Source organism: Phoca vitulina, unplaced genomic scaffold (genome assembly GCF_004348235.1).
Source record: "Phoca vitulina isolate PV1807 unplaced genomic scaffold, GSC_HSeal_1.0 scaffold49, whole genome shotgun sequence".
In the NCBI taxonomy this organism is placed as follows: Eukaryota; Metazoa; Chordata; class Mammalia; order Carnivora; family Phocidae; genus Phoca; species Phoca vitulina.
Window position 1 is genome coordinate 3,611,515 of NW_022589752.1, and position 23,480 is coordinate 3,634,994.

The 23,480-nt window shown below is 35.0% G+C and overlaps 1 protein-coding gene across 6 annotated transcripts in view; it reads right to left on the bottom strand.

Annotated features, from left to right (window-relative positions):
• LMNTD1 (lamin tail domain containing 1) overlaps positions 1–23,480 on the bottom strand; it is a 480,256-nt gene that overhangs the window by 60,574 nt on the left and 396,202 nt on the right. For all 6 annotated transcript variants that reach the window (XM_032432720.1, XM_032432724.1, XM_032432722.1 and 3 more), the window contains 4 exons: positions 4,374–4,560; positions 3,516–3,635; positions 1,273–1,487; positions 485–656 (listed from right to left, as the gene is read on the bottom strand). In XM_032432720.1, the coding sequence (XP_032288611.1) occupies positions 485–656; positions 1,273–1,487; positions 3,516–3,635; positions 4,374–4,560 (694 nt within the window). The remainder of the gene's footprint in view (positions 1–484; positions 657–1,272; positions 1,488–3,515; positions 3,636–4,373; positions 4,561–23,480) is intronic.

Sequence of the window (23,480 nt, forward strand, 5' to 3'; positions counted from 1 at the left end):
ACTCTGAAAACTTTAGATGACTTAAATAAGAAACTTCTTGTTGAAAAAGAATAAGAATTTGGGATTAAATTAGAATGTGTTTGGAAAATATGGATTTATCTTTAAACACAGCATAACTTTGTAGGGCCAGTTTTTCCTGCCTAATGAAAAACAAATGTACTTTTGACCAAACTTCAAGGATCCTATGTACTCTTGTTGGCCACATTATTCTTTTGACTCATTGATTCATTCAACAGATATTTATCAAGAACAGTAGAAGACACTGTGCTAAAACAAATGTAAGTGAATGATTTCAGATATTTGCTTTAGAAGCCATCTATACTTGAGGATATGAATAGTTTTTAGTCCTTAGTGAATTTTACCACTTAACCCCTTTCACCAGGTCTCCCTCCCTCCCCCACCCTCCCTCCTCCTTTCTTGCCCTTCCTCCCCACACCCCCACATCCCTTAACTCTCCACTGGAGTAAGTATCCCTTTGACTTACCTGGGCTGGATCAGGCCTGGATGACTGAGGCCTCGGCTGTCTATCTAAGCTGCTTTCAGTCATGCACGTATTGCAAGTTTCAATCAGAGTACTGTAGGGATGTGCAGGGACACTGGGACTGTGGCACCAAGGGCTGCTATTGGGCAAAGGGTTTGGTGGGGTTTCTTTTTCTCTGTTAAAAAAAATTAATCCAAAAGTGAACCCAAAAGGTATCTTATATAGTGGAATTAGCAATGAAGGTTCAATTAAAGTGAAAGCATGTTTTAAGACCAGAGAATATGGCTTTTTTAGACCTTTGGGCAGCACCTTTTTTTTTTTTTTTTGGCAGCACTTTTATAACATCAGAAGCATTTGCCTAGATAAGTGTGACATAAATTCTGCACTTTCAGCCACAAGCCAGCTCTTGATCCAAGATGAAATTTCTAGATGATGCACCTCTTCCTCCACCTAAGCACTGCTAAAGACATGGTGATAATTTCATCTCTTCACCTCTCCACAGCCTTGCCTCTAACAGCAGTGCCACTAAGAAGTGAAATGGCCAGAGGGGTCTTGATATTGCCTAGTAGAAGTCACCGCCTTTATTGTTCCATGACTATAACCCTGCTTACTCTGTGTTTTTCATAAAACACAAAAAGTATTATGGCTTTTATGGTCCTATTTGAAATAGGATTTTTTTATTTGATTTACCTATTCATCATGTATCTATTTGTCACCCAGTCATTCCTACTTGCTCAGTTACTAATTGTGGGAAGGACTCAATTAAAAAAAAAAAGCCAAGCAACTTTTACCTTTTGAGAAAAACTCTGACTCGTTCCATCTGATATTTTGAGATATCTTTATTACATTTATCTTGTTTTTCTTTAGTTGTAGTTATAGCTGCTGGCCAATTAAACACGTGTCTTCGAGACGTTGTACTTACTACTGAGCGTCTGTCAAATTCAATGTCAGTCTCTAATTTCTCCCACGCTTGCTTCCAGTGAATAGGAGTGTACCAGGCAACAGCCTAACAAAAATGATTCATTAATATGAAATATCAATGCAGTTAGATAGATTTTTTAAATGTCATAGGTTTATTGCAATAACATTTCAAAGTCAAACAGTTTAATGTCACCTACTGTGTGTAAATTAGTGGAACACAATGAGGATGTAGTAAGACATCCTGGCCTTAGTTTCCAATTCTGAAAATGATAAGGGGCATAACCTCAGGCAGATTAGTCACTTACTGTCTTGGACTGTGTCCTCATATGTGAAATGAGGGGGGTGATAGTAGGGAATTGCTATATGAGGGTGTTGTGAGATTCAGCTAAACTACTAAATTTCATAACTATAAAGAACTATGCAAAAAGTAGTTGTAATGTTATCATTAAAATTTAAATATTTAAGATATTATATATATATGTATATGTGTATATGTAGGTCTTATTTGAAATGGGGAAATGGGAAGTAGAACTAGAGACATGGAGAGGAAACCACATTTTTTGAGTTAGAATCCTAGGTGGAACTATTAAGGAGACTAACTAGACTCTGAATTTCCTGAGGACAGAAACCATGCAATAGTTATGCTCTTTTTTCCCCAGCACCTAGCATAATGCTTGGCAGACACTAAACATATGTAAATGTTTCCCATATGAATGAATTGGTCAGTTTCATTCTTTTACTAGCAAATAAAATTATTTGTGTTTACATCACCCTGCAGAAATAATCTGATCCTATATGTGCAAAGTAGTTCAAACCAGAGTAAAAAGAGTAGTGTAAGTACAAAGACTAATCCCGTTGCAGAGAATGACAACTTACTCAAATGGGCATTCCAGGATCTTGGGGACCTGGTCTGTCTGGTTCAACACTCAGTGCCTGGGAACAGTGTGCATACAAAGTAGGAACCCCAAACATGTTTGCAGAGTGAATAAATGGGTGGATAAATGTGATGAAAAGTCTGAAATAAGAATGCCTTAATCTTAGAGTTTGCCAATGATTTTTTATGAGCCTGAGTAAATAATTTAGATCACATTACCTTATTTTTCCTAACAGTGAAAATCATTAGAAGTATTATAAAATTCATTTTGAGCCCACTAAAAGATCTAAAGGTGAGTAAAGGCTTCAAAATTACATCTAACGAGTGTTCTATCTAAGGACAACTGCTGCTCTTACAGAAAGACATTAAATGGCTCTTAACAAATTAGCAAGTCTACTCTAAAGAAAGAGTCAAACTAAGCATGAGGTATAATGTAGCAAGCAAGACAATCAGAGAGATAGATTCCAATCAACATAATATCTGGATTAGTAGTTATATGACATAGTAAGTAAGACTGGAGGTAAGAAAATAAGGAGGCAGGTATTTAAGAAAAATCAAAAGAATGGTTTTGCAAAAGGAATAACTTTTTTGTTGTAAACAAAGATATCTTTCAACTTCATTAGTGTGTATTTGGGCATATATTTATGCTAATATTATGCTAAGGAAAAGGTAGAATGAAAATATAAAACTGTCAAATACTGGGAATGAGTTACCCAAAATTATTACTAATACACTTAATTTTATAGTGAATAATGTATAGTTGTTACAAATTAGACTATGGATCCTATCATTAGAATATTAGTCTCTTAAGAGCAGATATCATGTCCTATTCTACATTACATTCTCAGCACTTATTACAGCCATTGGAATAGAGAATAATCTCAACAAATATTTGAGAAATTAATAAATGAACAGAAAAGATCTCTATGTGGTACCTTCCTTTCTTATTCCACTCTTCAGTCTAAATATCATAAATAAAATCCATCCTTGACTCAAATTTGAAGTAACTTCTTGGAAATATGGGCTACGAAAATTATTTTTGCCAAATTAAAAGTAGCTCTTTGGCACTTTGGCCCTGGGAACAGGGTGCTGTTGATTTACCTGACATGTTATTGCAGTTAGTGATGGTTTAAGCTATTAAGGATGGAAAGTCCTTGAGTCAGCTAAGAAGAGAAGGGGAACCTAAGGACAGCTATCCATTCTTCTTTTAAAACTTATTGTTAAGAATAGGACACTGACTTCACCATTAGGTTTGCACAGAATCGTTGTACAATTTGGGCTTGTTCTAAACTTGTTTTGTTCTCTCCAAAGAAAATCTGATGGTGGCTGATGCTTTGCTTCAGATGCAGCTGCCCACACCTGTAAGAAAATGGTTTGTTAATGACAAATGCCATTTGAGTTCCATGTAGTTTTGTATATGTCAGAGGGTCATTGCAATGTATCATTCTGAACAAATGAGGTTTTAAAATATGACTGTATAATATATAATGTCAAGCTGTGTAACTGTACATGGTTTAAAGGAAAGCACAAGAAAGAGAGGAAACCTTCCAGCATCAGCTAATTACCTGTTCTCTAAGCAAACAATCTCTTTGTTTTTCTTTTAAGGATTATATTTGCTTAGTTTTAGGAACTTAGGTATTTTGTTTTAATAGTTGAATCATAAAAACAAAAGGTATTCAGGGCGCGTGGGTGGCGCAGTCGGTTACCTCAGTTACCCCACCGACTTTTGGTTTCGCTTCGGTTATGATCTCAGGGTTATGAGAGTGAGCTCTGCACTTAACGTGGAGTCCCCTTAAGACTCTCTCTCCCTCTTCCTCTGCCCTTTCCCCCCGCTCTCTCTCTCTCAAATAAATAAATAAATCTTTAAAAATCCCAAAAGGTATTGTACACCCGATTGAGGAAAGCCATGGAAATTTAATTATGGGCATTAATTTACATTCAGGGGTGGACAAAGTGGGACAAGTAACAAACAACAACAAGGAATCACATTTTACCTAGAGATCGAGTGATGAAGAAACTGGTGCTAAGCCAGTCTGGCTGGGTGAAGGAGTTTTTCCTGTAAAATTCTGGATCATAACATTTATATCTTATACTTACTGTTATTGTGCAATTGGCCTGCATTATGATATTCGGAGGGAAGCGGTACAAAGAGAGTGTTTGTCCATTCACATTTTGCTGGAGAATATGACCTCCAATCTCCAGTTCTTTGTCAAGGGAAGAGTTAATGAGTTTCACAAATAAACCCTTGACATTTACTTCAGCTATTTTAATGTCTCCAAGAGCACTAAAAAATAAAGCACAAAGATTATAAGGTAACTTTAGAGAAATGTATCTTTAGCTCATTTTAAGAACTGAATAGTGTGCTTTAGAAGTACAACTTTTAAATAGCTGTGTATTCTATTGGACACATTCTATGTAGAAATGGTGTATTTTATAACCTAAGACATATGGTTTGATCTCTTAGATCTGTTTATCTGTGCAACAAAATTATCTCTTTCACAAGGAAGTTAAAAAGTGCCAAAGTATAAATAATAAAGAAAACTTAAAAAGTGTCAAGGTATAAATGCCATAGGAAGATGTGATTATCATTATTTAAATTTCCTTTTATTCATCAAAAAAGCATGAGACATGAAACTATCAAGTAAATAAAGAGGAAAGGTAAACCATTTAGATTATTTCTGATAAAGTTACTGTGAAGATAAATAGCAACTATGTGCTTAAAAGAATTTTGCAAACTTAAAATATTATGCAAATATAAGATGGTAATTTTTCCCTCTAACATGTGTTGAGAGCCTAATATGTACCAGGGAGTAGGCTAATAAACATTTATATGTTAGCATTTCTCAGAGTGTGGGTCACAACCTAATAGTACATCATGAAATCCATTTGGTGGGTTATAGCTGTCATTTTAAAAATGAAATGCCAATAATAATAACCAATACTTATTATGTGCTGGGCACTTTTTAAAGATTACATCTATATCTACAAATTCATATCCACAATTCCAAAATCCATAAAGTTCTGAAAAAAACCCCAAAACTTAAAAAAATGCATTTGATGTTTGATGAGCACCAGGTGTAGTATATAAGAGATGAATTGCTAAATTTTACAGCTAAACTTAGCTGTAATGCTAATGTTAATTAGCTGGAATTTAAAGAAAAACTTGGAAAAGAATACATTTGAAACAAAATCTGACCTGAATTCCTTTGGTGGCAAAATCTGACCTGAAACTGGGGGAGTCTATTTATAGTCTTTATTTGTGGTTTGTGTGAATTATTCATATGTTTGGCTGTGGACAAATTAATGTTTGATTTTGGATACTTTTCTAAGCCCTGATGGGGTGTTATGTAATATGTGTTCTAGTCATCATATTACTTTTTTGAAATCCCCCAAGTTCTGAATTTTGAAACAGATCAAGTCCCTAAATATTTTGGGGAAGGCATTGTGAACTTGTAGATATTCATTTAATTCTCATGATAAGGCTACATATTTCTTACTGAAAGTCATGGTAAAAAAAAATCGAGGGACACTAATATTTCATTAGTGAAATAGGTTTATTTCATCTGCCCCCAGCCCCTCCTAACTCTAGTAACCAATAGTTTTTTCCGGTATCTATGAGTCTTTTTCTGTCTTGTTTTGTTTGTTCATTTGTTGTTGCTGTTTTTAGATTCCATATATAAGTGAAATCATGCAGTATTTGTCTTTGTCTGACTTATTTCATTTAGCATTATATTCTCTGGGTCCATTCATTTTGTTGGAAATGGTAAGCTTTCATTCTTTTTTTTATGGCTAAATAATATATATATATTACATCTTCTTTATCCATTCATTTATTAATGGGCAACTTAGGTTGCTTCCATTATCTTGGCTATTTTAAATAGCCTGCAATGAAGACAAGGGTGGGCATATATCTATCTCTTGAGATTGTTTTCATTTTTCAGTAAATACCCAGATGTAGAATTGCCGGATCATATGATAATTTTTTGAGGAACCTCCATACTCTTTTCCATAGTGGCCACACCAACTTACATTCCTACTAACTTAGTCTTTGTCTTAATGTCTCTGTGGTATTTGCCTTTACCAGATATGCTTTCTTTTTTGGAACTCCTCTCCTTGTTTACCCAAGTCCCTGTTTTCCTTCTGTCTAGTTGCTCCTTTTCAGTCTCTCTCTCTCTTTTTATCTTTTTAGTCTCTTTTTCAGATTTTTCTTCTTCATCTATCTCTCAGACATTGATCCCTGGGATTCTTCCTTAACCATCTTTTATTCTCATCACATTCCATATATGTGATATCACCTATGAACAGGGCATCAGTAACCATTAATACACTGGTGACTGCTAAATCTAAATCTCTTCCTTAGATTTTCCTGCTGAGCTTTGGATCCATAGAAAAAATTGACCACCACAGACCCCAAAGATGCCTCTGAATCAACATGCCCCAAATTGAATTCATCATTTTGGAAGGGTGGGAAACCTATTCCAGTGAATTGCATCATCATTTATCCTGTTGGCCGTGTCTGAAATTTCAATTACTTTCTCAATCTCTTAACTTTCTTGCCTTATCTGTGACAAATACTATTGATTCTATCCTTTTATCTTCTATAAACCATCCTCTTTTCCCCATCTATTTCCATCTATTGCTGTTGTCTTCATTAGGTCCTCCTCACCTCTGTGTGATATTGTAACAGTGTCCTAACTAGTTTCTCCAGTTTCTGTACCCTCCTAACTATTCTCTGTTTTGTTTTCAGAACAGTCTTTGCTATCCAGAACAAGGATAAATATTGCAATAACTGATGATTTCCTTCCAGAGAAAACACCAACTTCATAGCATGGAAACAAGGCCCTACATAATCTGCTAGCCTGGTTAATCTCTTTTTTTCCCACTTCCTAGTTTGCTTGAACTTCAACCACAAAGGATTTATCCCAACACTTGTGATATTTCATACCATTGCATGCTTTACCCACTGTCTATGCAAGTATTAGTAGTACTTCTTGTTCCCCACATTCCTACCAACACTTGAAATTTTCAGACTTCTTAATATTTTCAATACAATGGGTACAAAATGGTATCTCATTGTTATTTTAACTTATTTTCCCCTGATTATAGTGCAATTGAAAAAGCTATTTATTGGCCACCCAGTTTTCTTCTGTGAATTCCATGTTCATATTATTTTTTCCACTTCTATAAGGTTGTTTTACATTTTTATGATTGAGTTCATAGTATTTAAATAAAATGGCATTTAAATATATATACACATATTTTTAGAAGAAGAACTGTGCTGTAATAAAAGAATATTATTCATGTTATTTTAAGTTGCTATAATGGTGATAATTTGTTATTGCAAGCAATAGAAAACTAATATCCACTTATAAATTTTTAAATTGTGTGCCAGAAATGTTGCCAGAGTCTTCTGTCTTCTATTTTTTTAATGATAAACCACTCCCAATCTTCTATTGTTCCTTTGAAGGTAAGTTTCCTTTTTCTCTGGCTAAGATTTTCCTTATGTCTTGAATTTTTCATTTGTTTGTTTGTTTCTTTGTTTAAAGGGGGGTTGGAGAGGAGGCACAGAGAGAGAGGGTGAGAGAGAATCTTAACCAGGCTCCACACCCAGCATGGAGCCAAAAATCAAGAATCTTAACCGACTGAGGCTTAACTGACTAAGGCCACCCAGGCACTCCTCTTATGTCTTCTGTTATAGAAGTTTTTCCAATATGCACCCAGAGTTTGGGTTTTTATTTTTCCATCTTTTATCTTTCTGGGAGTTGGTAGTGCTTCTTGCATCTGTGGCTTGATGTCTTTCATTAGTTTGAGAACCTTCTCTGCTGTATTTCCACCAGTACTGTTCTACCTTAATCTGTGTCTCCTCTCCTTAAGTAACTTCAATTACAAATAGGTATATATTTTTTTATCTTTCTCTATTTATCCTTATGCTTGTTTCTGTTCTTCTAATATCTTTGCAATTCAGCCTGGGTATTTTCTTCTAAGAATGTTTTAGTGCAATAATTCTCTCTTCTGTTGCATCAAATATATTGTTAAACCCATCTACTTCTGAAATAGTAATTTCTCTTATTGGATTTTTTTAGTTCTAGAATTTCCTTTTGATAATTGAATAAGAATAAACCAATAAAATATTTAGTTTCCAGTTCTATCTTGTCATTTAATTCCTTGAATACTCAGTCATTGTTATTTTAAAATCCCTGTCAGATAACAATAATATCTGCACCACCAAGGCCTGTTTTTAGTGTCCATTTTAACCTTAGTTTTTGGTTAACTTTTTTCCCCCCATTTTTATTTATTTATTTATTTATTTTTAAATGTTATTTTATTATGTTATGTTAGTCATCATACATTACATCATTAGTTTTCGATGTAGTGTTCCATGATTCATTGTTTGCGTATAACACCCAGCACTTTACCCATTTTTAAACTGGCTTCTCTTTTTGTTGTTGTTGAGTTATAGAGTTCTTCATATTATCTGGATACTAGTCCCATCAGATATATGATTAGTAAACATTTTCTTTTCTTCTATGGATTTTCTTTTTGCTTTCTTTCTTTCTTTCTCTTTTTTGGCGGGGGGCGGGGAGAGATTTTTCAGTTGTATACCTTGTTATTGTTTACTTAGTGCCTAGTATTATAGATTTTTTTTAAATTTTTTTTTATTTTTTTAAAGATTTTATTTATTTATTTGATAGAGAGAGACACAGCGAGAGAGGGAACACAAGCAGGGGGAGCGGGAGAGGGAGAAGCAGGCTTCCCGCTGAGCAGGGAGCCCAATGCAGGGCTTGATCCCAGGACCCCGGGATCATGACCTGAGCCAAAGGCAGACGCTTAACGACTGAGCCACCCAGGCGCCCCCCTACTATTATAGATTAAAAAAAAAAAGCTGCAGAGATAGTTTAAGACTCCGTATAGCATTTTCTCAACCCATAAAGGATTTACTTTAGCTTCTGGCAGCCATCTAAGTTGGGGGTAAATCACTTTAATCAAACCAGGGTGTGAAATGATTTGATGCTATGCCTCAGCTCCAATTAGGATGGCCTATATTGAATATAGCCCTACTATTGGGTGACCCTTTGAAGTTCCAGCTGAAAACCTGTGTTATCAGTTACCCTCTTTCTGGATAGGCCCTGAATCCCAATTTTTATTCACCTGGTCCTATGAAACTGCCAATATATTATTAACTTCTCAGCTTCTTAGCTGCTGCTTTCAAATTAACAACAGTTTTGAGGAGAAAAGTGACTCCAAATGTAGGCCATCACTCTGAGTTTCCTCTTCTAGAAGAGGAATTGTGAGAATAGAGGATGTAAACATCCATGAATCTCAATATACAGTACTAAACTGTTTTCAAAATAGTGGTCTCACTTCATACTCTCATTGCATTGTATGAGAATGCCTGTTTTGCAGAGGTTCACTTTTGAGTAATTTACATTTGTAGTCTTTTCTTTTGCATTACCATTATGGTTCTTACTAAATTGTGGATATAACATTTTATTCTTCTTTGAAATCCCTAGAATTCCTCTATGTCATCCTTATTCTACTGTTATTGAATCCTCTGTGGTATGTTTTAATTTCTTAACAAGATGTCTTTTTGTTTTTCAGACTTGCTTTTTTTGCATGGGAGATGAGCACTATTTTGAATTTTGCTTTTAAACAGATAAGACTCTAGAATAGTTCAGTTATTCCTTTGTTATCATACATGTAATGGAATATGTATAGTTGCTTTCCAAAAATTTTTCATTATTTAAGTGAACTGTTTATTTGTTGATCTTAAATTTTTATTTTATGTACATAAGAAGAATAAATTAGCTCATATGAAAGAAAAAATAAAATCATCCATATCAGAGCTAGTCACTTCATTTGCCTTCCTTTTGATATAAGTCCAAAAGCTATAGGAAAATATTTCTCACATAGTACATAGAAATTCACAGAGGCAGGGCTGTTAAACTGCTATCACACAGACTTTAATAGTTATCTTTTTCTCTTTCCAATAAGCCTTCCCATTTTTCTTTAGTAGAAAAGTGACTTGAAGCCTCTGCTTATAAGTCATTATTTGATGAGAGTGTAGAGTGATGTACCAATCATTCTGTCAGGAGTTTTTGCATGGAACTGATTTGTAAAGAGATTGAAGAGACATATGGCTATGTAACTTTTTTTTAAAACAATGACTTTCCATCATTTCAGTCTTGATTTATCTAGTTCTTGGGTTTTTCTTGACAGCTTCATGCTACTTATCTGCCTTTAGGTTTCTACAACTTTAAAGTTTGCTAAAATTACCTTTAGAGTTTCACTTCTTCCAGTATACACCTACCTAACATTCTCCATACAGATTGGCATCTGCATTCATAGCTGTGAGGGGTCTGGCAAAGGGGTGAGCATTTAGGATCTCCTAAATTTTTAAAAGACAAACTTAGGAAGACTCAGGGAACTTGATTCAGTTCATTGGTATTACAAGATAAAAACCCTCAGACTGAAAGTTTTGGTAATAGATCCTTAATGTAATGAAGAAGTAGGTTAGTACATCATTATTATCAGGTTTTAAAACATCTGAGGGAATAATAAATGGGACTTAGTTTGAATTACAGTCCTTGGGGAATATGAATAGATTTGTAATATCATAAGTTATTTTGGACCAAAACTATTCATGTAGCTATCATTATTTTGGTGAGGCTTATCTCAGTCTACAGTTTACTACCATCCTGATTCTAGATTTATAGAATGAAGAGTTGCCTGGGGGGTAGAGAAAGTGAATGGGTGGGAAAGTAGCCTTAATATAGTTTGGTCACTCCTGAGTCATCTAGAACTGACCTGGACGCTAATACATGGTCTTAGATATAGGGGAAAACATCATGCATAGCTAGTGAAAATTCTAATAATGTCTCCTTCTTGTTTGCCAATAACTTTTTTACTCCTGGTGGAAGATATTAAACATTCTTAGAGATGATGAATGATAGTAGGAAAGAAACACATTTTATTGAAAACAAACAAATTGAGAATTGGCTTCTCTTTCTAGCCAAGATAGAATAACAGAAACCGTATTTGACCACCCACCTGAAACAACTAAAAACCTGGAAAAAATTATATGAGCCAATGTTTTCCAAGATATTGGACACTGATCACTGAAGAATAGTGATCTCTGAAAGACAGAAAACAAATGAGGTGAGCCTTAAAGTTTTCCCACATTACTGCCTTGAGAGAGTTTCCAGGCTGTGTCACAGAGAGGTGGAGCCAGGTAGAGCCTGGTGGATTCTCTCACTTGAGGAGATGGAGCTGAGAGCCTGGAGAGACTAAGGTGACAAGAGGTCACAGGCAGAGTACAAGAGAGGAGACTGCTTCAAAAGAGAAAATTCTGGAGATTTTCAGAAGATACCCTTTAAGTATTCAGCAGAGGATTGATTAGCACATGCATTTGAGTAAACTCTCTAAGACTGGATAACAAGAGCACTTGAAAGGATTAGGGAGACCAGCACTCAGAACACCCCCAGGATCAGGAAAAGTGCATGTTCCCATCAGCCAGACTGAAAAACCTCACAATTCATGGGGCATTGGGTAGAGTGCTCAGAAGAGTCTTGCTTCAATAGTGAGGATTAATTAACCATTGCTCTGCTGCCACCTAACAATTTTTTTTGTTTGTTGGTTTCTTTATATATTTTTGAATTTAAATTCAATTAATTAACATATAACATATTATTAGTTTCAGAGGTAGAGTTCAGTGATCCATCACTCTTATGTAATACCCAGTGCTCTTTACATTATGTGCCCTCCTTAATGTCCATAACCCAGTAACCCCATCGTCCCCCTCCAGCAACCCTTTGTTTCCTATGATTAAGAGTCTCTTATGGTTTGTTTTCTTCTCTGACTTCACCTTGCTTTATTTTTTTCTTTTCTTTATTTTTCCCTCTCTTCCCCTATGATTCCACATATGAGTGAGATCATATGATAATTCTTTCTCTGATACTTATTTCGCATAGTATAATACATTCTAGTTCCATCCCTGTCCTTGAAAATGGCAAGATTTCATTTTTTGATGGCTGAGTAGTATTCCATTGTGTGTGTGTGTGTGCGTGTGTGTGTGTGTTTGTGTTTGTATGTGTATACCACATCTTCTTTGTCCATTCATCTGTCAATGGACATCTGGGCTCTTTCCGTAGTTTGGCTATTGTGGACATTGCTGCTAAAACATTGAGGTGCAGGTGCCCCTTGGATCACTACATTTGTATCTTTGGAGTATAAACTTAGTAGTAGTGGTTGTAGGGTAGCTCTATTTTCAACTTTTTGAGGAATCTCCATACAGTTTTCTAGAGTGGCTGCACCAGCTTGCATCCGCACCAATAATGTAAAAGTTCCCTTTTCTCTGCATAGCTTCCAACATCTGTCGTTTACTGACTTGTTAATTTTAGCCATTTTGACTGGTGTGAGGTGGTATCTCATTGTGGTTTTGATTTGTATTTCCCTGATGAAAAGTGATGTGGAGCACTTTTTCATGTGACTGTTGGCCATTTGTATGTCTTCTTTGGAGAAATGTCTGTTCATGTCTTCTGCCCATTTTTGATCGGATTTTTTTGTTCTTTGGGTGTTGAGTTTGATAAGTTCTTTATAGATCTTCGATACCAGCCCTTTATCTGTAATGTCATTTGCAAATATCTTCTCCCATTCTGTCAGTTGTCTTTTGGTTTTGTCCACTGTTTCCTTTGCTGTGCAAAAGCTTTTTATCTTGATCAAATCCCAATAGTTCACTTTTGCCTTTATTTCCCTTGCCTATGGAGATGTGTCTAGTAAGAAGTTGTTGCAGCCAAGGTCACAGAGGTTGCTGTCTGTGTTCTCCTCTAGGATTTTATGGATTCCTGTCTCACGTTTGTGTCTTTCATCCATTCTGAGTCTATTTTTGTGTATGGTATAAGAAATGGTCCAGTTTCATTCTGCATGTAGTTGTCCAATTTTCCCAACACCATTTGCTGAAGAGACAGTCTTTTTTCCATTGGATATTCTTTCCTGCTTTGTCAGAGATTAGTTGGCCATAGAGTTGAGGGTCATTTCTGGGCTCTCTATTCTGTTTCATTGATCTATGTATCTGTTTTTGTGCCAATACCATACCATCTTGATGATTACAGCTTTGTAATAGAACTTGAGGTCTAGGATTGTGATGCCACCAGCTTTGGTTTTCTTTTTCAAAATTCCTTTGGCTATTCAGGGTCTCTTCTGGCTCCATATAAATTTTATTATTTGTTCCAGCTCTGTGAAAAATGTTGATGGTATTTTGATAGAGATTGCATTGAATGTATAGATTGCTCTAGGTAGCATAGACATTTTAACAATATTTGTTCTTCCCATCTATGAGCATGGAATGTTTTTCCATCTCTTTGCGTCTTCCTCAATTTCTTTCATGAGTGTTCTAAGTTTTCTGAGTACAGTTCCTTTGCCTCTTTGGTTAGATTTATTTCTAGGTATCTTATGATTTTTGGTCCAATTATAAATGGGATTGACTCCTTAATTTCTCTTTCTTCTGTCTCATTGTTAGTGTATGGAAATGCAACGGATTTCTGTGCATTGATTTTTGTATCCTGCCACTTTGCTGAATTCCTGTATGAGTTCTAGCAATTTTGGGGTGGAGTCTTTTGGGTTTTCCACATAAAGTATCATGTCATCTGTGAAGAGTGAGAGTTTGACTTCTTCTCTGCCAATTTAGATGACATTTATTTCTTTTTGTTGTCTGATTGCTGAGGCTAGGACTTCCAGTACTATGTTGAACAACAGTGGTGAGAGTGGACATCCCTGCTGTGTTCTGACCTTAGGGGAAAAGCTCTCAGTTTTTCCCCATTGAGGATAATATTTGCTGTGGGCTTTTCATAGATGGTTTTTATGATATTGAGGTATGTTCCCTCTATCCTTACACTGTGAAGAGTTTTAATCAAGAAAAGATGCTGTACTTTGTTAAATGCTTTTTCTACATCTATTGAGAGGATCATAAAGTTTTTGTTCTTTCTTTTATTAATGTAGGGTATCACATTGATTGATTTGTGGATGTTGAACTACCCTTGCAGCACAAGAATAAATCCCACTGATCATGGTGAATAATCCTTTTAATGTACTGTTGGATCCTATTGGCTAGTATCTTGGTGAGAATTTTTGCATCCATGTTCATCAGGAATATTGGTCTGTAATTCTCCTTTTTGGTGGGGTCTTTGTCTGGTTTGAGGATCAAGGCAATGCTAGCTTCATAGAACAAGTTTAGAAGTTTTCCTTCCATTTCTATTTTTTTTTTTGAAACAGCTTCAAAAGAATAGGTATTAATTTTTCTTTAAATGTTTGGTAGAATTCCTCAGGGAAGGTATCTGGCCCTGGAGATATTTGATTACTGCTTCAATTTCCTTGCTGGTTATGGGTCTGTTCAGGTTTTCTCTTTCCTTCTCTTTCAGTTTTGGTAGTTTATACGTCTCTAGGAATGCACCCATTTCTTCCAGATTGCCTAATTTGTTGGCATATAGTTGCTCATAATATGTTCTTATTTTTTTTAAGATTATTTATTTATTTATTTGAGAGAGAGAGAATGAGAGAGAGCACATGAGAGGGGGGAGGGTCAGAGGGAGAAGCAGACTCCCTGCCGAGCAGGGAGCCCTATGTGGGACTCGATCCAGGGACTCCAGGATCATGACCTGAGCTAAAGGCAGTCGCTTAACCAACTGAGCCACCCAGGCACCCCATAATATGTTCTTATAATTGTATTTCTTTGGTGTTGGTTGTGATCTCTCCTCTTTCATTCATGATTTTATTAATTTGAGTCCTTTCTCTTCTCTTTTGGTAAGTCTGGCCAGGGGTTTATTGATCTTATTAATTCTTTCAAAGAACCAACTCCTAGTTTCATTGATCTGTTCTACTGTTCTTTTAGTTTCTATTTCATTGATTTCTGCTCTAATCTTTATTAATTCTCTTCTCCTGCTTGGTTTGGGCTTTGTTTGCTGTTCTTTCCCTAAGTCCTTTAGGTGTAAGGTTAGGTTGTATATTTGAGACCTTTCTTGTTTCTTGAGGAAGGCTTGTATTGCTATATGCTTCCCTCTTAGGACCGCCTTTGCTGCATCCCAAAGATTTTGAACAGCTGTGTTTCATTTTCATTTGTTTCCATAAATTTTTAAAAATTCTTTAATTTCCTGGTTGACCCATTCATTCTTTAGTAGGATGCTTTTTAGCTTCCATGTATTTGACTTCTTTCCAAATTTCCTCTTGTGACTGAGTTCAAGTTTCAAAGCACTGTGGTCTGAAAATATTCAGGGAATATCTCAATCTTTTGGTACAGATTGAGACCTGTTTTGTGACCCAGTATGTGATCTATTCTGGAGAAAGTTCCATGTGCCCTTGAGAAGAATGTGTGTTCTGTTGCTTTAGGATGGAATGCTCTGAATATATTTGTGAAGTCCATCTGGTCCAGTGTGTCATTCAAAGCCCTTGTTTCCTTGTTGATCTTCTGCTTAGATGATCTGTCCATTGCTGTGAGTAGGGTGTTAAAGTCCCCTACTATTGTATTATTGTCAATGTGTTTCTTTAATTTTGTTATTAATTGGTTTATATAATTGGCTGCTCCCAAGTTAGGGGCATAAATATTTACAATTGTTAGATCTTCTTGTTGGATAGAACCTTTAAGTATGATATAATGTCTTTCATCATCTTTTATTAGTCTTTGGTTTAAAATCTAATTTGTCTGATATAAGGACTGCCACCCCAGCTTTCTTTTGATGTCCATTAGTGTGATAAATGGTTTTCCACCCCCTCACATTCAATCTGGAGGTAACTTTAGGTCTAAAATGAGTCTCTTGCAGACAGCATATTGATGGGTTTTGCTTTTTTTTTTTTTTAATCCCATCTGATACCCTGTGTCTTTTGATTGGGTCATTTAACCCATTTACATTCAGTGTAACTATTCAAAGATATGAATTTAGTGCCATGTATTACCTGTAAAGTCACTGTTTCCTTATATTGTCTCTGTTCCTTTCTGGTCTATGTTACTTTTGGTCTCTCTCTTCACTTAAAGCATCCCCTTTAATATTACTTGTAGGGCTGGTTTAGTGATCACAAATTATTTTAGTTTGTTTATCCTGGAAGCTTTTAATCTCCCCTTCTATTTTCAATGACAGATAAAGTATTCTTGGCAGTATATTTTTCTCACTGAACACCCTGGATATATCATACCAGTCCTTTCTTACCTGTCAGGTCTCTGTGGATAGATCTGTTGCTAGTCTAAAGTTTCTACCCTTGTAGGTTATGGACCTCTTGTCCTGAGCTGCTTTTAGTATTTTCTCTTTGTCTCTGAGATTTGCAAGTTTCACTATTGTATCTCAAGGTGTTGACCTATTTTTATTATTTTGAGGGGGATCTTCTGTGCCTCCTGGACTTGAATGCCTGCTTTCTTCCCTAGATTAGGGAAGTTCTCTGCTATAATTTGCTCTAATATACCTTCTGCCCCCCCTTCTTCTTCTTCTGTGAGCCCAATTATTCTAATATTGTTTTGCTTTATGGTATCACCTATCTCTCGAATTCTCTCCTCATGATCCAGGAGTTGTTTATCTCTCTTGTTCTCAGCTTCTTTATTCTCCATCATTTTTGTCTTCTATATCACTAATTCTCTCTTCTGCCTCTTTTATCCTTGCAGTTAGAGCCTCTTTGATTTCAACTTGATTCAATTTTAATTCTTTTATTTCTTGAGAAAGGAATTCTCTAGTGTCTTCTATGCTTTTTTCAAGCCCAGCTAGTATCTTTGTAATTGTTATTCTGAACTCTAGTTCCAACAGCTTACTTATATCCATAATGATTACATCCCTGGCAGTCAGTACTGCCTCTTGTTCTCTCTCTCTTTTTTCTTTTTTTTAAAGATTTTATTTGAGAGAGAGAGAATGAGAGAGAGAAAGCACATGAGATGGGGGAGGGTCAGAGGGAGAAGCAGACTCCCTGCCGAGCAGGCAGCCTGGTGTGGGACTCAATCCAGGGACTCCAGGATCATGACCTGAGCTGAAGGCAGTCGCTTAACCAACTGAGCCACCCAGGCGCCCTTGTTCTCTTTTTTTGTGGTGAGTTTTTCCATCTTGTCATTGTGTCTTGCAGAAAGTGGTCGCTTTTCTATTTGTAGAGTTGCAGCTATTCTTCTTAGATCTCTGGTTGAGTTCACAGATGTTCAGAATGATTTGATAGCTATCTAGCTAAATTCCTGGGACCAGACAAAATTAAGGTCTCCTACTCCTCTGCCATCTTGGACTCCTCGCCACTAAACAAATTTTAAAAGCAAGTCCCAAAAGGCTCAAACTATTTCTAAGTAACTTAATTTCATTCCAGAACAAAGCTCAAGAATATATTTAGAAATACAAAGATATTCCAGCATTCAAATAAGATAAAAATGACAATTTCTGGCATTTAATAAAAATTACCAGACATGTAAATAACTTGGATAATACAACCCATAATAAGGAGAAATAAGAATCAAAATTGATCAAAATTGATCCAGAATGGACAAAGATGTCAGAAATAGCAGAAAAGGCAAAGTCCTTGTAACTATATTCTGTATATACAAAACCTAGATGAAAGATTGAACATGACTGAGACACTGAGACACAGCTGAAGTAAAAATACACTAGATGGGATTAACAAGATTAGTCATTGCAGATAAAAACATTAGTGAATTTGAAGACATAGCAATAGATATTATCCAAAATGAGACACACAGGTAAAAAAAAAGACTAAAAAAGAACAGAGCATTAGTGAATTGTGGAATAACTTCAAATGGCCTAGTACATGTGTAATTGGGGTCTTTAAAGGAAAAGAGAGAGAGGGACAAAATATTTTAAGAAACAATTACCTGAAATTTTCTAGAATTTAAAAATTTTAAGTCTATATATTTGCAAATCACAGAAGCTCAACAAAGTCCAAGCATAGAATTCCTGAAGAAAGTTACACCAAGGCACATCATAATCAAATCTTCCCCAATGCAGCAAGAGAAAAAGATTAATCACATACAAGGAAACCACCATAATACTATAGGCGGATTTCTCAACAGAAACTGTGTAGGCCAGGGGAAATGGGATAGTGTATTCAAAGTACTGAAAGAAAAAATTGCCAACCAGATATACTTTACCTTGCAAAGCTATCCTTTAAAAGTGAAAGGGATATAAAGCCTTTCCCAGACAAACAAAAACTAAGGGAATTTTCCAACATTAAAACTGCCTTACAGTAAATGCTTAAAGGAGTTTTTCAAATGGAATCCATAAACACACTAAACAGGGAACCTGGGGGGCTCAGATGGTTAAGCATCTGCCTTTGGCTCAGGTTATGATCTCCAGGTCCTGGGATCAAGCCCCATGTCAGGCTCCCAGCTCAGCAGGGAGTCTACTTTTCCCTTTCTCTGCCACTCCCCCTGCTTGTGCTCTCTCTGTCTCTCTCTCTCTTAAATGAATAAATAAAATCTTAAAAAAAAACCACACTAAACAGCAACATGAAAGTATGTGGAAGTATAAATCTCAGTGGTAAAGTTATATATCTATATATCTATCTCTCTGTCTATATATAGTCAAATACAAAATAATATGACACTAGTGGTAGTGCACAAATTACTAATAACCAAACATAAAAGTTAGAACAAAAATATTAAGAATAACTATAACCATGAAAATTTATAAAGAAGTCACATTATTTAAAAAAGCCAACTCTGACTTCAATAACACAAAGTGTGTGTGAGGTAAAAGTGTAAAATTTTTATATTGAATTGAACTTAAGTAATTATGAAATCAAAGTAGACAAAGCTACAAGAAGATTTATATAAGCATTATGATAACCACAAAATCCCTATAAATTTCATTACAGAAATTTTTCAAATAACAAAACAGAGAGGAAGAAAGGAACAAAGGAACTGCAGAAACAAATGGAATGAACAAATGGCAAAGCAAGTTTTTATCTATTGATAGTAATTTTAAATGTAAAATGGGTTAAATTTCCCAATCAAAAGGCATAGAATGGCTGAATAGATTAAAAAGAAAACAATATCCAGCAATGTGTTGTTTACAAGAGACTCACTTTAGATATAAGGACACACATAAGTTGAAAGAAAATAAATAGAAAATGATACTTCAGGCAAATGCTAACCAAAATAAAGCAGAGGTGGCTATACTTATATTAGACTAAAAGACTTTAAGTAAAAAACTGTCATTAAAGAAAAAGAAGGTCATTATATAATGATAAAAGGGTCAATTCAACAGGAAGACATAACAATTGTAAATATTTATGCACCCAACATCAGAGCACCTAAATATATAAAACAAATATTGACAGAGCTAAAGGGAAAAAAATGACAACAATACAATAATAGGAAACTTATAACCACACTTTTAATAATAGATAGAATATTGAGGGTAGAAAATTGATAATGAAACAGCTGACTTGAACAACTCAATAGAACAAATGGGTATGACTATTTTACAGCCACCCTACAGTGGCAGAATACACATTCTTCTCAAGCACACACAGAACATTCTCCAGGATAGATCACATGTTAGGTCACAAAACAAGTCAACAACAATTTAAGATTAAGATCATCCCAGCTAATCTTCTCAAACCACAGTGGTATGAACCTAGAAATCAATAACAGAAAACAGGAAAATTCATGAACATATGGAAACTAAACAACACATTCTTGAATCACCATTGGGTAAAAGAGGAAATCAAAAGTGAATTTTAAAAATAATTGAGATGAATGAAAACAAAAAATACAACTTACCCAAACTAATGGTAGGCAGCAAAAGCAGTACTAGGAGGGAATTTTATAGCATTAAATGCCTACATTAAAAAAGAATAAAGATCTCAATTTCAATACTTAATTTTACAACTCAAGGTATATGAAAAGGTGTTTAATATCACAAATTGCCTGAGAAATGAAATCAAAATCACAATGAGATATCACCTCATACTTGTTAGGATGGCTATTATCAAAAAGAAAATATGGGGCACCTGGGTAGCTCAGTCGGTTGAGCGTCTGCCTTCAGCTCAGGTCATGGTCCCAGGGCCCTGGGATAGAGCCCCACGTCGGGCTCCCAGCTCAGCAGGGAGCCTGCTTCTCTCCCTCCCTCCCCCCTGCTCATGCTTTCTTTCTCTCAAATTAATAAAATCTTAAAAAAAAGAAAATATAAGTTCTGGTGAGGATACAGAGAAAAAGGAACACTTGTACTGTTGGTGGGAATATAAATTAATAAGGCCATTATGGAAACATATGGAGTTTCCTAAAAAATTTGAAAATATAACTACCATATGATCCAGCAATCCCACTTCTGGGTATATATCCAAATTAAGTGAAATCAGGATCAGGAAAAGATATCTGCACTCATGTTCATTGCAGAATTATTCACAATAGTCAAGATATGGAAACAGCCTAAATGTCCTCAATAGATGAATGGATATAGAAAATGTCACACACACACACACACTGAAATATTCAGTCTTTTTAAATTTAATTTAATTTTTTTTATTTTTTATTTTTTTATTTATTTTTCAACAGAGAGAGAGAGCGAGAGAGGTAACACAAGAAGGGGGAGCAGGAGAGGGAGAAGCAGGCTTCCCGGCGAGCAGGGAGCCCAATGCGGGGCTCGATCCCAGGACCCCGGGATCATGACCTGAGCCAAAGGCAGACGCTTAACGACTGAGCCACCCAGGCGCCCTGAAATATTCAGTCTTTAAAAAGAAGGAAATCCTGACTTCAACATGGATGTATGACAACATGGATGGAACTGGAGGACATTATGCTAAGCAAAATAAGCATGACACAGAAAGAAATATTGTATGATCTTGTTCGTATGTGGAATTTAAAATAATCACAATTACAGAAGCAGAGTAGGATGGTGGTTGTTGCTAAGGACTGTGAGAAGGAAGAAATGGGATTATGTGGTTCAAAGGGTACAAAGTTTCAGTTAAGCAAAATGAGTAAGTTCTGGAGATCTAATGTACAGCACAGTGACTATGTATATGATACTGTATTATATACTTGAAAATTGCTGAGAGGATAGATCTTAATGTTCTCACCACACACACCAAAAAGGTAATTATGTGAGGTAATGGATCTGTTAACTAACCTTATGATAATCCTTTCACAATATATATGTATCAAATTGTCATGTTTTACATCTTAAACCTACACAATATTATATGTCAATTACATCTTAAAAAAAACAAATAAAATCAAGTTATACATCATGTGTATGTGTGTGTGTGTATATATATATATATATATATATATACACATACCATTTTTATGTCAATGATATCTCAATAAAGCTGTTTAAAAAACAAGAAAGAATTCATCACAAGCAGATCCGTATTACAAGAAAGGAAGTTCTTTTTCAGATAGTAGCATAATTATAGGGGATGGAAACATGACTTACAAAAAAAAAAGCACTAAAAACACTGGAAAGCAGTGAAAACATATAAGGGTAAATATACAACATATTTTTCTTATCTTTTAAATTTCTTCTAATAATTATTAAACAAAATAACTATGGAGTATGGGATTTATTACATACATAGAAATAAAATATGTGATAGCAAAAACACAGTATCTGGGATGAAAGAAATAAAAGAATAATATTGTAAAGCTCTTATACTATTTGTGAAGTGGTATAATATCACTTGAAGGTAGTCTGATAGGCTGAAGATATATCCTATAAACCTGAAAGGAACCACTAAAATAACAGAGTTATAGCTAATCAGCCAACAATGGAGATAAAATGGAGTCATTGATAATATTCAATTCAAAAGAATACAGAAAAAGAGGAAAAAGACAACACAGAATAGTTGGGGCAAATAGAAAACTAATAACAAGATAGTAACCCTAACCCTAACCATATTAACAATTACTTTAAATGTAAATAGTTTAAATGCTCAAATTAAAAGACAGAGATTATTAGACTTGATAGAAGAACAAGTCTCAACTGCATGCTACTTACAAAACATACATTCTAAATATAAAGACACAAATAGGTTAAAAGTAAAAGAATGAAAAAAGACTTACCATGCTAACAATAATAAAAGGAAAGCTGGAGCAGCTGTATTAATATCAGTAGATTTCTGAGCTAAGAATAATGCCAGGGATAAAGAAGGTCATTTCATAATGACATAGAGATCAGTTCATTAAAAGGACATAACAATTCCAAATGTTTGCAAATCTAGTAACTGAGCTTCAAAGTACATAAAACAAAAACTGATAGAACTGCAAGGCAAAATCAACAAATCCACAATTATAGTTGATTTTAACATCCTTTTCTCAAAAATTGATAGAACAAGTAGACATAAAATTAGCAAAAAGACAGTAATTTAATGCCATCAAGACCTGATTGACATTTATAAAATACTCTACTTAACAACATCAGAATATAAATTCTTTGTGAGTGCACTCAGAACTTTTACCAGGATAGACAATATCCTGATTATAAAACAAGTCCCAATATATTTAAAAGGACCCAAGTCATACAAAGTATGTTCTTTGACCACTATAGAATTAGAAATTGATAACAAAAATGTATCTGTAAAATCACTGGAACTGGCAAATTTGTCAATATTTGGGAACTAAACAATACACTTCTTATGACACAAAGATCAAAGAAATTAAGTGGAAATTAGGAAGTGTTTTGAAATGAATGAAAATCCAACATATCAAATTTGTGGGATGCCACTAAAGGTGTACTTAGGGGAAAATTTACTAAATGCTTATATTAGAAGAGAAAAGGGTATCAAATCAATGATCTCAGGCTCCATCTTGAGAAACTAGAAAAAGAAAAGGAAATTCAACCTAAAGTAGGCAGAAGAAAGTAAATACATATCAGAATGGAAATCAGTAAAATAAAAAACAAAACAAAAAACACAGAAAACCAATGAAACCAAACACTGGTTGTTTGAGAGGCTCAATAAAGCTGATGACTCTTAGGCAAGATTGATCAGGAAACAGAAAGAAGACATATCTGACCAGTATCAGCAATAAGAAATGTGACATCACTACAGATTCTACAGATACTAAAAGGATAAAAAGGGAATATTATGAACAAGTTTATGACAATCTGACAACTTAGATGAAATGGACAGATTGTGTGAAAGACACAAACTATCCAAGAAGAAATAGATAACTGTAATATCCTGATATCTATTTTCAAGAAATAGAATTTGTAGGTAAAAACCTTCCCACAAAGAAATTGC